The following is a 13,608-nucleotide window of genomic DNA, read 5'->3' as shown; positions in this document are numbered from 1 at the left end:
CGGTGATACGTTATAGTTTTTTTTTTATTTTTTTACATTGAATAGGATTGAAGCAAGCTGCTCTGGCATGAATAAATGTAAAGATCCCCCGACAGAAATGCACGCGAATAATCAGCAAAATCACGATTCTGACTGTGGAACTGATGTCGCGCGGGCACGGTGGGCACTTCTGCGACAGGTGAGGGGTCAAATGCGTCTTCAGTGAGACCCTTTGCGCTGCTGTTTACATGTCATTTGGTGTAGATACTAGTTAATGTATTGATATAGTCTGCATTGATAACGCTATATCATTATGAATGCACATAGGTGGAAGTGTCTTACTGGTCTCTCACAATTCAGGTTCTGAAACAGAAGCAGTTGGACAGTTCTGATGTTCAGCAGGTGTCAGTGCGAAGATTCTCCTCCTTTGACCTGTTCTCCAGAAGCAGGGTCAATCCCACAGACACAGATGACCCATCTGACGAGCAGTGGGTGGAGTACAAAAGTGCCATCTTTCCCCAGTACAGTGCCTTACTTAGGTAAGAAAAAGTGTAGATTACTGTAGATTAGAACAATCTTAGTTTTGAAGGATTATTTTGGGTTCAATACAAGTTAAGCTTAATTGATAGTATTTGTGGTATAATATTGATTACCACAAACATTCATGTTGACTTGCCCCTCCTTTTCTTTAAAAAAAAAAAAAAGCACAAATCTGGGTTCCAGTGAGGCACTTACAATGAATGGGGCCAATCTGTAAACAATTAAATACTTTCTTCAAATATATATCCACAAGACGTAAACAATATGCATTTTAACGTGTTTTTAGTGTCATAAAATCGCTAACTAACCTTTTCGGTGTAAAGTTCTAGCCATTTTTACAACTTTTTTGCCATCACAATGTAATGCCAACAAACCCTAAAATGACTGAAAAAACTTACGATTTAAACTTTTCAGCACAAATAATAAATGATTTGTAACAGAATAGTTAATGTAATTAATTGCTTTTGTAAAACAATAAGCTTTACATTTCTCTCTTTAAGGCCTCCAAAAATTGGCCCATTCACTTTCATTGTAAGTACCTCAATGTAACCTCTATAAAACGTATTGTGAACACATACTTTGCAAACACATTACCACATTCAGGCAATTGGGAAACTGTTAAATTAGCCTTCTGAACAGAATCTTCCACAGTCAAAAAAATAAACAAAGTATTCTCAACAGCCCTATTACCAAAGAGCCAACAAAATCAGACAGAACGAAATCAGCATAATGGACAGCTCTATTTTCTGGTCGCTGAACAGATAACCCTCGATGGTCAAATAACTAAGCTGGAAACATGTTCATTAACAGCCGCAGGCTACTAACATTATATCATTTAATAAGAGCTAATTCAACTTTGAAAACATCAACATCAGACATCAAACAATGTCAGCTATGGACAGCGCTGTTTTGTCACAGTATCAAATGATAAAAATCACTTCCATATAGGCCTATGTTAAGCAAAAAAAAAAAAAAAAGATAAGAAAAAAATCTGATTGCTGATTTTGCCTCTTCATTTTCCTCACCCCTACATCAGTGGGAACAATGTGTCCAAGTTTTTGATGTTCACCTGCAGCCTTGATCGGTATTTGCTTTTAAGGGAAAACCCGCACTCACATAAGTAAGTGGAGGTGAAGGGGATGAGAACTTTCATAGCCTTTCGAGAGAGGTTAGGAAACTCAGTCCTATACATAAAGCAATGCGTTATGATGCTTCAGTCGCATTAATATTAAAAGAGCTAAAAGTCTGGATTAGTCTCTTTTGTGTTTGCAATTCTTTCAGCTTTCTGTCAAAAAATTTAAGTGGCTTGACCACCAGACTAGAGCCACCTGCCTCATATTGTGTAGGTCCCCCTCATGCCGCCAAAACAGCACCAACCCGCATCTCAGAATAGCATTCTGAGATTATGTTCTTCTCTCCACAATTGTAGAGGGGGGTTATCTGAGTTACTGTAGACTTTGTCAGTTCAAACCAGTCTGGCCATTTTCGTTGACCTCTCTCATCAACAAGACGTTTCCGTCCACAGAACTGCAGCTCACTGGATGTTTTTGACACCATTCTGATTAAATTCTAGAGACTGTTGTATGTGAGTATTTCTGTAACTGCTGATCTCCTGGGATTTTCACACACAACAGTCTCTAGAATTTACTCTGAATGCTGCCAAAAACAAAAAACATCCAGTGAGTGGCAGTTCTGTGGACAGAAATGCCTTTTTGATGAGAGAGGTCAACAGAGAATGGCCAGACTGGTTAGAACTGACAAAGATACTCAGATAACCACTCTGTACAGTCTATGTCAACTGTTGATCACACTTTTGTAGCAAGCATTCATATTTGTATCAGTGTCTTTAGCCTCAGTATACTGTATTTGCAATCTATATCATGCTTATTAATGCATTTCAGAGACAATCTTGGCCCCATTAGAGTGGATGAGGTGCTCAACAGCTTTGACAACACAGGAAATGTCTGTAAGTACCTTTTCTGTTTTTCTTTTTTTAGATACTTATTGCACTCCCTCCCTGTTAATTCTGAAACTGCTCACATAGAGGTGATGATGTTCATTTTACATAGAAGGCTTTCACTGTATGTTTTCACATTTCACATGTTAAACCGAACATCTCCTATGTCAGACAAAGGAGATTAGATCTAGCTGCAGCTCCATGAAACACCAGAGACAGGCACACTTGAGCCTCTTAAACACCTTATTATAAGCACTTTATTAACTTGCTGTGTAAGAGATCAAATGAGTGGTCCATGAAGAGTATGTTCTGATTATGTCTAAACTAATATACCGTATCATATGTCATATCCATGGTTTGGATAATAAGTAATTTATTAATCATGTAAAATTGTCTTCCTTCATTTCCTTGTGTTTTCTTAAAACTTTTATTATGAAATAACTTTGGGCAAATGTGTGGACTGTTCATACCCTGTAATTAATGTACATTGTTGGTTACACTTCTCTCAGTGTTATAACACTGTTTTCTTGCAATTCTTATAATACTGTTTATTCTCTGCATTACATTTTTGTCAAAAAGACCCACCAAATATACTTTACTGGTACTATTATTGGCTAAATAATAGACACTAAAGCCCCATTTCCACCTGGTATTACTATGGGTCTTGTGTGATCCGATCACATGTGGTCAGGTGAGACACATGACTGTTTACACCTGGTCATATAAATGCGTCTCCAGTGACCACTTGTGTGCAGATTCGGAGGGGAGGGTCCCTGATTCATAAAGACATACTACATCAATCACTATGTCAGTGTGATACTGCATGATATTAAAGCACAACAATGTCAGAAAAGACAAAGAAAGTGGCAAAAAACAGCACACTGTTTCTCCCAGATGTGGTTGAAATTGAATCTAAGTACAAACACAACTTGTCAAGCAGAATTATCTGTTATTTTAGTGGATTTTCCAGTATTAACAGAGCTTCAGGTGTTCGTGCTTGTCATCCGTGTTGCTATTAGACACACTAAAGGAGATCGGTGAAGCTCTCGTGTATGTATCTGCTTTTTAAAATTTTCCGATCTAACTGTTTTTTCCTTTTAAAGTCCCTCGTAAACGGCAAAGTTAAAATTCTCGTTTTAGCGCAGCGGTTGATGGACAGGTGAGGTGCGGTTCTTCACTGCTTCCAGGACATAAACAGGACAGATTAGCGTTAACACCACAAATGCAATGTGGTCACATGCGTTTTTTTACCACATTTGTATGTGGTTTCTGTGATATGATAACAAAACTGTTTAAACCCCGTTTAAAGCTGTATTTAGGGCTGACCACATGTGATCGGATCACCCGAAACACATCTTAATACCAGGTGGAAACAAGGCCTTACACATTGTCATGATAAGGTAATTGCGTTGTTGTATGTAGTTTGTCTAGTCTAGTTACTGCTCTTTATGCAACAACTAGTTCTAGTCCGGTCCGATCTGATTGGACAAGCAGTGTTCTAAGAGTGCTGAAATTTCAGATAACAACATTGTATGGCTTCACCGTTTTTATTGCTATGCTTGACTGTGTTTGTACCTTTCCAGTCAGACGGTCAGTCTGTGACACACATTGATTGATCCTGTTTTGAGTTTGTTCAGAATAATTTTTTATTAGCAGAGTAAACATATACAAAATAACTGGTCATATTATTTTATTCTTTATAGAACTGTTGTATAAAAGCAATATCATATTAGATAAGATACTGATTTTACAATATCATACTATATATAGATAGATATTGCTTTATTATGTCTAGGATGGAAGAATGGCTCATTGTTTTAACTTTAAAAAATGTCTGAAAGTTTCTGATGCAGATTACAGTATGTGTTTTGATAACGGAAGGAGCCCGGCCCTGTGCTGGATTTCAGGACCTTGTTGGCTGATATGTTTTTAAATATTTGGTTCTTTTACTGGATTAGTGAAAAGGGTCAGCATGGCTCTCTTCAGCGGTAGGGTCAGCACTTCTCCTTTCATGTGTTCCTCTCAACCACCCTTAATTGATCTTCTGCATTGGTAAGCCCAAACATCTCCCCTTATGTCCTTGTTTGCTCAGCTGGGAAGGCTCATTGTCTGAAAATGGGGGATGCCCCTTTTAATACCTACCCCACATACCCAGTTTAAAATCCCAGTCTAAGGATTTGACAAGCTGAAAAGTCTCTATGTCCTCTGAGGCGCTGAACGAAGATTAGCTATCCAAATGTATGGATTACGGTGATCCAACTTGTCAGAGTTTGGAAGGGTCGATGCTGCTGTGGGTTTAAGTGCTGTTGTTTCCAGCAGGGATCAAGAGGGACACTAAAGGTCTTATCTGAACATGCTGGATGGACATGAAGAGGTTTAGAGAGGCTTGTTGACCACTGGTTTAGATTCAAACATCAGGTCTTCCACTGTCATGTATTTGGGACATATATTTGTTAATAATAATTATTTTTTTTAAAATGATGTTGCAATCCCAAATCAATATAATTTATCTAAACATCCGGTTACACATTTTTTTATGGAGGACCAAGTCTGCCAATATGAAAAATATATAAACAAATAAGATATTTGCAAATAAATGCAAAACATAAATTAATTCATAAATTAATTATTTTTCAAATGTGAGTATTTATAATTGTATTTCTTTATTTGTGTATTTATTAGGGATGCACCGAAATTTCGGCCGCCGAAAATTTTCGGCCAAAAATGGCACTTTCGGTTTTCGGGCGAAAGACAAAAAAAGGCCGAAAATATGAGCAGAAAATATATACCTCCTCGCCTCACCCCGCCCCTCGGTGCTCTGATTTCAATCTGGATCGACGTAGCCCTTATCACGGCGCTACCAAACAAAGGCCGATCGTGTCAGCGGTGTGGAAATTCTTCAGAGTTTCTGATAAGGACATCACATTTGCGATTCTGTTTGTTCAGAAGAACTTTCAAGAGATATATATACAGAGTACAGCAAGAGATTCTACAGGAAAGCGCCCCGATCCACAGCAGTGCCGCAACTAGCGCAGTTACACCACAACTTGAGACGTATCTAGCTGAACTACGCCAGAAGCGGCAATCCCCTTGACTACTGGCGCATAAACAAAGACCGCTTTCCTTTGCTTGCGCGGATTGCGCACAGGTATTTGTCTGCCCAAGCACCAGCACAGAGAGTGAGAGTCTATTCAGTGCAGCATCTCATATTCTTGATGAGCTTTCTGACAGGAGAGACTGTCAGAAAGTTTAGCAACTTTTGTTCTTGAAGAGAAACCTGTCGCTTGTACTTAAATAGAAAGCGGTCCAATTTGATGTGTATAGCAATTACATTACACTTGTTCTTCACTTGAGGATACATCTGTCGTTTACAGTTGCGGTTGGATTTAGTTCAATTACTGCTGTTTTGCACTGTTGTTTTGCACAATAATTTTCACTTAAAGTGCACATACGTTTACATAAACAGAATAGAGCACTGATCTATATATATAATTATATATTATAGTTATATATAGATCAGTGGAATAGAGGCCCTCTGACATTCTGTGTTCTGCCTTTTGTTTTAATTAAAATTACTGTTGCATATTTAAACTTTTTGACAGATGTTAGCTAAGTTCATTGCTTGACTGTTGTTTTGCATATAATAGTTTTCTAAAACTTTATTTGGAGAATTGTTAATAAAATCTGTAAAATTAGATTTTTACAGAACTGAAAGAAGAAGAATATTTAATATAGTTTTAATATATTTTTTGTCCAATTTTGGTGTTACTTTCAATAAAAGTGTGATTTATTTTATTGGTTTGTAGTTTTTCAATTCAGATTAATTAAATTCATGAAATTAATGAAAAAGTATAAAATTAATACAATTATACACAACATGTATTTATTTCTACATACATTTATCTAAATGTGTATACATTTCCACATTTATTTATTTTCACCTTTATTTATTTCATTTCTTTGTCTGTATTTTAATGAAGGGGTGTGTTTTCCACTTCAGGCGTAGCATTCGAGTTCTTAGTGATCCAGAGTGAAGTTTGGAGGTCCCAGTGACAACTTGTGGTTAAACAAATTAAATATGAGTCTACAGACTTAAAATATAGCCATAGATGGGTGTTGATGTGCATTTAGAAGTTGTAAAATATTCCTATGAACACATAAAGTCAAGTCAGTTTTATTTGTATAGTGCCTTTCACAACACACATCATTTCAAAGTAGCTTTACAGAAGATCAGTCATTAACAGAAGATAAAACTATAATGTCGATGAGTCATCATTGTGTAATTAGATAAAATACGATTGTGAAGTGTGTTTAAAAATAAGTAATTAATCATAATTGTATTATAACCCCAGTGAGCAAGCCGAAGGTGACTGTGGCAAGGAACACAAAACTCCATAAGATGTTGGTTAATGGGAGAAAAATAACCTTGGGTGAAACCAGGCTCTCTGTGGGGGCCAGTTCCCCTCTGGCTAACATCATGAATATAATGCCAATATTACTTATGTATAGTGCAAGTCATGGTTTAAAATGATTAAACTAAGTAAGTGTTAAGGGACAGTGTTTAAAAAAGATTTTGTATGAAATGTAAGATTAATGACCAATGTCTTTGAAGTCCATCCTGGATTAACTGCAGAAGTTCACATAGATGTAATTGTCCTTGTTTATTTGCTGATGAAGGCTTTTGTTGGCAATTGATAGTCTATGTATTCCATTTCAAGAGTGTAGTCCATCAATAGACCGAGGTGATGCAGGCAGAGATTAGTGAGGTGCATCGCAGTTCAACCTGGCCAGTAATTTCGTTGAGGTCCAAGGTTCAGACTATGGCATATGATGTATCCCGTTGAAGTTGGCATCAGTTCATCCTCTGAAGTCCATCATAATAGACTGAAGTGATGTTTGGTTGGCACCGGTTGCATTTAGTCATCATCACACAGCGACACATAGCAGTGGAGTCCAACACAAAGCAGGAATGGAGCTGGATCCAGCCAGTTCTGGTGACGTCAGGATAGGAGTCCTGAGGTTGAGACTGGGAAACAAATAAAATAATATAAGCATATATGCCATTACATTTTTTGCAGAGTTATAGATCATGATCAATGTTTCTGGTTCCGGCAGACCAAACTAAAGCAGCCTTATTGTGGGTTGAAGGATAAATTAGGTGTATGCCTGGCTAAATAGATGAGTCTTTAGTCTAGACTTAAACTTAGGGAGTGTGTCTGCATCTCGAACAGTGTTAGGGAGACTATTCCATAGTTTAGGAGACAAATATGAAAAGGATCTACCTCCTTTTGTGGATTTTGATATTCTAGGAACTATTAACAGGCTAGAATTTTGCGATCATAATGAAAGTGGTGGAATATAGCGTGGTAGAAGGTCACTTAAGTACTGCAGAGCTAGACCATTCAAAGCTTTGTATGTAGTTAACAGAATTTTTTAATGAATACAAAAGTTAACAGGTAGCCAAAGTAACAATGATAAAACGGGGCTAATAGGATCATATTTCTTGGTTCTCGTTAACATTCTGGCTGCTGCATTTTTAACAAATTGAAGTTTATTTATTGATCTTGCTGGACATCCTCCCAGTAATGCATTACAATAATATAGTCTTGAGGTCATGAATGAATGAATTTGTTGCTGATGCCGAAAAACTGAGAGCATGTGTCGTAATTTAGCAATATCTCTTAGGTGGAAGAATGCTGTTCTACAAACATTGGTAATTTGATTTTCAAAGGACAGATTGGTATCAAATATAACACCTAAGTTCTTTGCTGTTGAAGATGATGTAACAGTACATCCATCGAGAGTCAAATGATATTTTAGCAGCTTATTTTTTTAGTACCTCTGATTTGTCGGAATTGAGTAGAAGGAAATTTCTGGCCATCCAATCTTTTATTTCATTGATACACTCTGCTAATTTGGAGAATGGTGAAATCTCATCAGGTTTTGAAGAAATATAAAGTTTGGTATCGTCGACATAGCAGTGGAAACTTATTCCACGATTCCTGATAATATCTCCCAGGGGATGCATGTACAAGGAGAAAATCAGAGGCGCTAGAATTGATCCTGTGGCACTCCATTACCAATGGTCTGCTAAACAGGACATAAACCATGCTAATGCAACTCCACAAATGCCAACATAATTCTCTAGCCTATTCAAGAGAATGTTGTGATCTATCGTGTCGAATGCAGCACTAAGATCTAAAAGCACTAGAAGTGAAATGCAGCTGCGATCAGATGATGAGAGCAAGTCATTTGTAACTCTGATAAGTGCAGTCTCTGTACTGTTATGAGGCCTAAATCCTGACTGAAATTCTTCATATATACTATTTCTCTGTAGAAATGAACATATTTGGGAGGATACTACCTTTTCTAGTATTTTCGACATAAACGGGAGATTTGAAATTGTCTATAATTAGCCAGTTCTCCAGGATCAAGTTGTGGCTTCTTAATAAGCGTTTGATAACTGCCATTTTAAAGTTTCTTGGGACATGTCCTAAGGATACCGAGAAGTTAATAATATTAAAAAGAGGTTCTGAAATTGCAGGAGATAACTCTTTTAAGAGCTTAGTTGGTATTGGATCTAACAAACATGTTGTGGCTTTTGATGTTTCGCTAAGTTTTGTTAGCGCTTCATGACCTATGACAGTGAAGAATTGAAGTTGCATATGAGGAAAATTATTAGACACTGTTTTCTAAGGTGCTATGACAGATGATTGCATAATTACAATTTTATTTCTGATTATTTCATTTTTATCTGTAAAGAAATCCATGACGTTATTACTCTTGTGCTGTGATGTAATATCTGGTTCTGTTGAGGCTTTATTCCTAACCAATTTAGCCACAGTACTGAATAAACACCTAGGAATATTGTGATTGTTTACTAAAATATGCTGACCTTTCAGCTTTTAGTTTGTACTTTTTAGTCTGTAGCTACAGACACTATCCTTCCATGCACCACGAAATACTTCTAATTTTGCATTCTTCCACATGCGCACCATTTTCTGAGCTGCTCTCTTGAGAGCATGAGTGTGATCATTGTACCATGGTGCAGGGCTTATTTCTTTAATTTTCTTTACTCGAAGGGGGGCGACACTATCAAGAGTGCTAGAGAAGACTGCATTTATATTTTTTGTTATTTCATCAAGTTCTTCTGGGCTTTGAGGTTTATTGAGTGTATGAGATAGATCTGGAAGTTTATTAGTGAAGCTATCTTTAGTGTTCGAAAGAATAGTTCTACCTGAACGATAGCATGGTGTAGATTGAGTAACATTAGCTGATCGCAGCATACAAAAGACGAGGTAATGTTCCAAGATGTCATCGCTCTGCTGCAGAATTTCTGTATTATCAACATCAACTCCATATGAAAGAATTAAATGATGAGTTGGTCCTGTTACATTTTGTCTGACTCCAAGAGAGTTGAGAATATCGCTAAATACTAATCCCAATGTGTCATTTTCATTATCTTTGTGAATGTTGAAGTCACCAACAATTAAAGCTACAGTAACTACAATATCTGATAAAAAATTTACAAATTCACGAAGGAAATCAGAATAAGGCCCGGGTGATCTATACACTGTAGCAAGGGTAAAAGACGACATAATTTTTTTATTTATATCTGACTGTGTCACATTAAGCATTATTAGTTCAAAAGGCTTACATTTAAATTATATACATTTAATTAATTAAGTGTGTGAAATAGGGAATGAATGATCTCTGTTGAATGAATATTCAATATTATATGCTTATGTAATTTTATATCACTGTAACTGTATGTACCTAGAGAGACCATACCTGTACAGACTTCAAATTTTTTAAATGTCCGGTATTCCACTGAAAATCTTGGCAGACAATCTGAATATAAACAGCAACTTGAACAGGTCTGATAACAGACACATTTACATTGACAAAAAGCATGATGTGCATGTGAAATTATCTGGTATTAATCATATTTAATGCAAACGTGCCAGGTGATGGTAATAAGAGCTTGTGTTTATTCATGGTTGATGCGTATAAATAGTAGAACAAGGTAGTTGCCTAGGGCGGCAGCTCAAAATTCATTTAAAATTATCACTGCCAGATCAACACGCAATTAACCCTTTTCTATCCAAACTACTCCCCTGTCTACCCAGTACCCGCCCTCTATGATTACTTTCAGTACATGGTCAAAAAAATCATCAAATGTTTAAAAACATGTGGAAATAAATACATGTGGAAATAATTAAGTGTATCAATACTAATTTATGTCACATTTGAAAATAATTTTTAAATTGAATTTCTATGAACACTTTCATTTTTTACATTTATTTGCATATTTATTTATTTATTATTTTGGCAGGCAAGGTCCTCAATGGTTTTAGACTCCAGCACAGACATTAACTGAAGGCCAAACCCATACATGTTGACCACACTCAACCGGTGCTCTCAAATTTGAAAACTGAACCATATCAGAACCCACAATCCCTTACTCTTTTTTTGCATAGTCAAAATGCAAAAAAAATTAAATAAAATATTAATGGCACAAAACTAGGATTAATTTTCTATATGCGAAAAATTATTATATTTGTTTCCATTTTTTTTGGGAGTAAAATTGGACCAGGATATTTTCTTGACAGGTTTTGTGAGAATCATCCTCTTAATCATTTTTGGTATTAGTACAGTATTCTTCGCATGTCCAGCTAGTGTCTTCATGTCCTGCGTTTGTGTGTGGATTTAAAAAAAAAAATCTTCAGAGGGGTCACATGACAATCTGTATGAACTAATTATTACTAACACAGTGTTTCCCAACCTTTTTTCAGAATTTCAGATTTCAATTTAAAAGAAATTCGATGGCATACCACTATCCGACATAGGCTAACCATCATCAATATTTATCCTTTTCAAAAACTTGTCCATGTTTTCTGTCCGTCTTAGTAGCATGTTTACTTGTAATATTTGAAATTTGGTTATGCAGTAAATAAAAAACAACAAAAAACAAATCGCATACGTAGGCTACGCTGTGTGAGTTCACAGGTGGCAAGAGTGCTAAATGGGTAATGAAAAAACAAAAAATTTATTATTTTCTAATTTGTAGATTTGTTCTTGCTATGCCACAACAAATTACAGGTATGCAAACTCATGAGGGGCACAAAAGGTAAGACAATCACTGGTCCACAAACATTTTCAGAGTCAGAGTCAGTGAATCATTTTAAGTTGTTCATGACCGAAATCTATAGTCTCATTCAGTCTGAGCATTATTTTTCATTAAAAAAAAAAGCCATAATAGTCTAAGTTTCAATAACGTCCTTACCTTTTCCTTTATTTAAACATGAATGGCTACAAATCTACTGACTTCAGTATAAGAATTATAAACACAAAGCAGATCTGTGGTATAATTTTCCTACAGTAGCCTATTTAAACTGCTAATCATGACTTTAATCAGAAAAGACCATAATAATAGACAAATAATAATAATTTTGAGTTTCAATAATGTTCTTTCGTCATTGTAAAGTGCATTTCACATGAGTCAAGTCAAGTCAAGTGGTTTTTATTGTCGTTCAACCATATACAGTTAGTACAGTACAAAGCGAAACAAGACAATGTTCATCCAGGACCATTGTGCTACATAAAACAACATAGGACACACACAGAACCACATGAGACTACACAGACTAAATAATATTTCTACATAATATTTCTATATAAAGTGCACGTGCAAACGTGTGCAAGAAGTATTGGAAAGTACAATACATTATTAAAAGGAACAGGACAATAGACACAGTAAGAGACAGTGCAGCACCGAACCAGTACACATTTGTAATCGAGTAATGCAAAAAGATGACACTTTCTAAAATGCTAAATAGTGTTCTATGGACATAGCTGTTATTGAGGTAGCAGCCAGGTATAAAGTGACAATGAATTAAAGTGCAACTCTGGACATGTGCAAAAGTTGGATGTGTACAGGGGTGTATGTGTCAGTCCAGTCTCTGAGTGTTGAGGAGTCTGATGCTTGGGGGAAGAAGCTGTTACACAGTCTGGCCGTGAGGGCCCGAATGCTTCGGTACCTTTTGCCAGATGGCAGAAGGGAGAAGGGTTTGTGTGAGGGGTGTGTGCTTGTTGCTTTGTGGATGCAGCGTTTTGTGTAAATGTCTTTGATGGAGGGAAGAGAGACCCCGATGATCTTCTCAGCTGTCCTCACTATCCTCTGCAGGGCTTTGCTGTCCGTAACGGTGCAATTCCCAAACCAGTCAGTGATGCAGCTGCTCAGGATGCTCTCAATAGTCCCTCTATATAATGTAGTGAGGATGGGGGTGGAAGATGTGATTTTCTCAGCCTTTGAAGAAAGTAGAGAAGCTGCTGGGCTTTCTTGGTAATAGAGCTGGTGTTGAGGGACCAGGTGAGGTTCTCCGCCAGGTAAACACAAAGGAATTTGGTGCTCTTTACAATCTCCACAGAGGAGCCGTCGATGTTCAGCGGAGAGTGGTCACTCTGTGCTCTCCTAAAGTCAACAACCATCTCTTTTGTTTTGTCCACATTCAGAGACAGGTTGTTGGCTCTACACCAGTCCGTTAGTCGCTGCACCTCCTCTATGTATGCTGACTCGTCGTTCTTGCTGATGAGATACACCACGGTTGTGTCATCAGGCGACGCAGAGGACTGGAGGCCTGGTCTCCGCAGCAAGCCGAGGTCACATAGCTTCTCCTGCAGATAATCATGCAGCTTGGTTGTTGCATGATTCTTATATTTTAGCAGTGTCTGGCGATGGTGAACACGAACACCGGTTGCTCCGATGTCCATGTGCCGTAAAAGTCGGCTAAGTAACAAAAATAGCACCATTTTGGATCCGGAGTGGCCGCTGCGTGCTACTGCGCCACCATCTGGGATCTAAAATCCAAGATATATAGTCGAGGCGTCAACGCTCCATTCAACACCAGAGTCAAGCGCCACATTGCCCTCCACATGACAAGTTGCAGAAAGTGTCACAGAGCGGCGATTTTACGAGTTTGCCACTTAAAAATGTGGGAGGTGTGCACAATAATCATTGAAAACATGTATTTGGAAGACAGAAAAAAAGCTTGCAGTTGCTTTTAACGCAGAAAGTAATAAAATGACTCGTTTATTATTAGGTCGAAGCTTTTTCTTGGTGAATTTAAATT

The 13,608-nt window shown here is 37.2% G+C and overlaps 1 protein-coding gene across 1 annotated transcript in view; it reads left to right on the top strand.

Annotated features, from left to right (window-relative positions):
- Positions 1 to 13,608, top strand: part of camkmt (calmodulin-lysine N-methyltransferase) — a 177,712-nt gene that overhangs the window by 3,208 nt on the left and 160,896 nt on the right. The window contains exons 2-4 of the mRNA XM_052151011.1: positions 46 to 178; positions 340 to 518; positions 2,421 to 2,485. Coding sequence (XP_052006971.1) covers positions 68 to 178; positions 340 to 518; positions 2,421 to 2,485 — 355 coding nt within the window. The 5' untranslated portion in view covers positions 46 to 67. The remainder of the gene's footprint in view (positions 1 to 45; positions 179 to 339; positions 519 to 2,420; positions 2,486 to 13,608) is intronic.

Source organism: Xyrauchen texanus, chromosome 20, assembly GCF_025860055.1.
Source record: "Xyrauchen texanus isolate HMW12.3.18 chromosome 20, RBS_HiC_50CHRs, whole genome shotgun sequence".
In the NCBI taxonomy this organism is placed as follows: domain Eukaryota; kingdom Metazoa; phylum Chordata; class Actinopteri; order Cypriniformes; family Catostomidae; genus Xyrauchen; species Xyrauchen texanus.
Note: the sequence above shows the minus strand (reverse complement) of the source record. Positions and strands in the feature narration are given on the sequence as shown.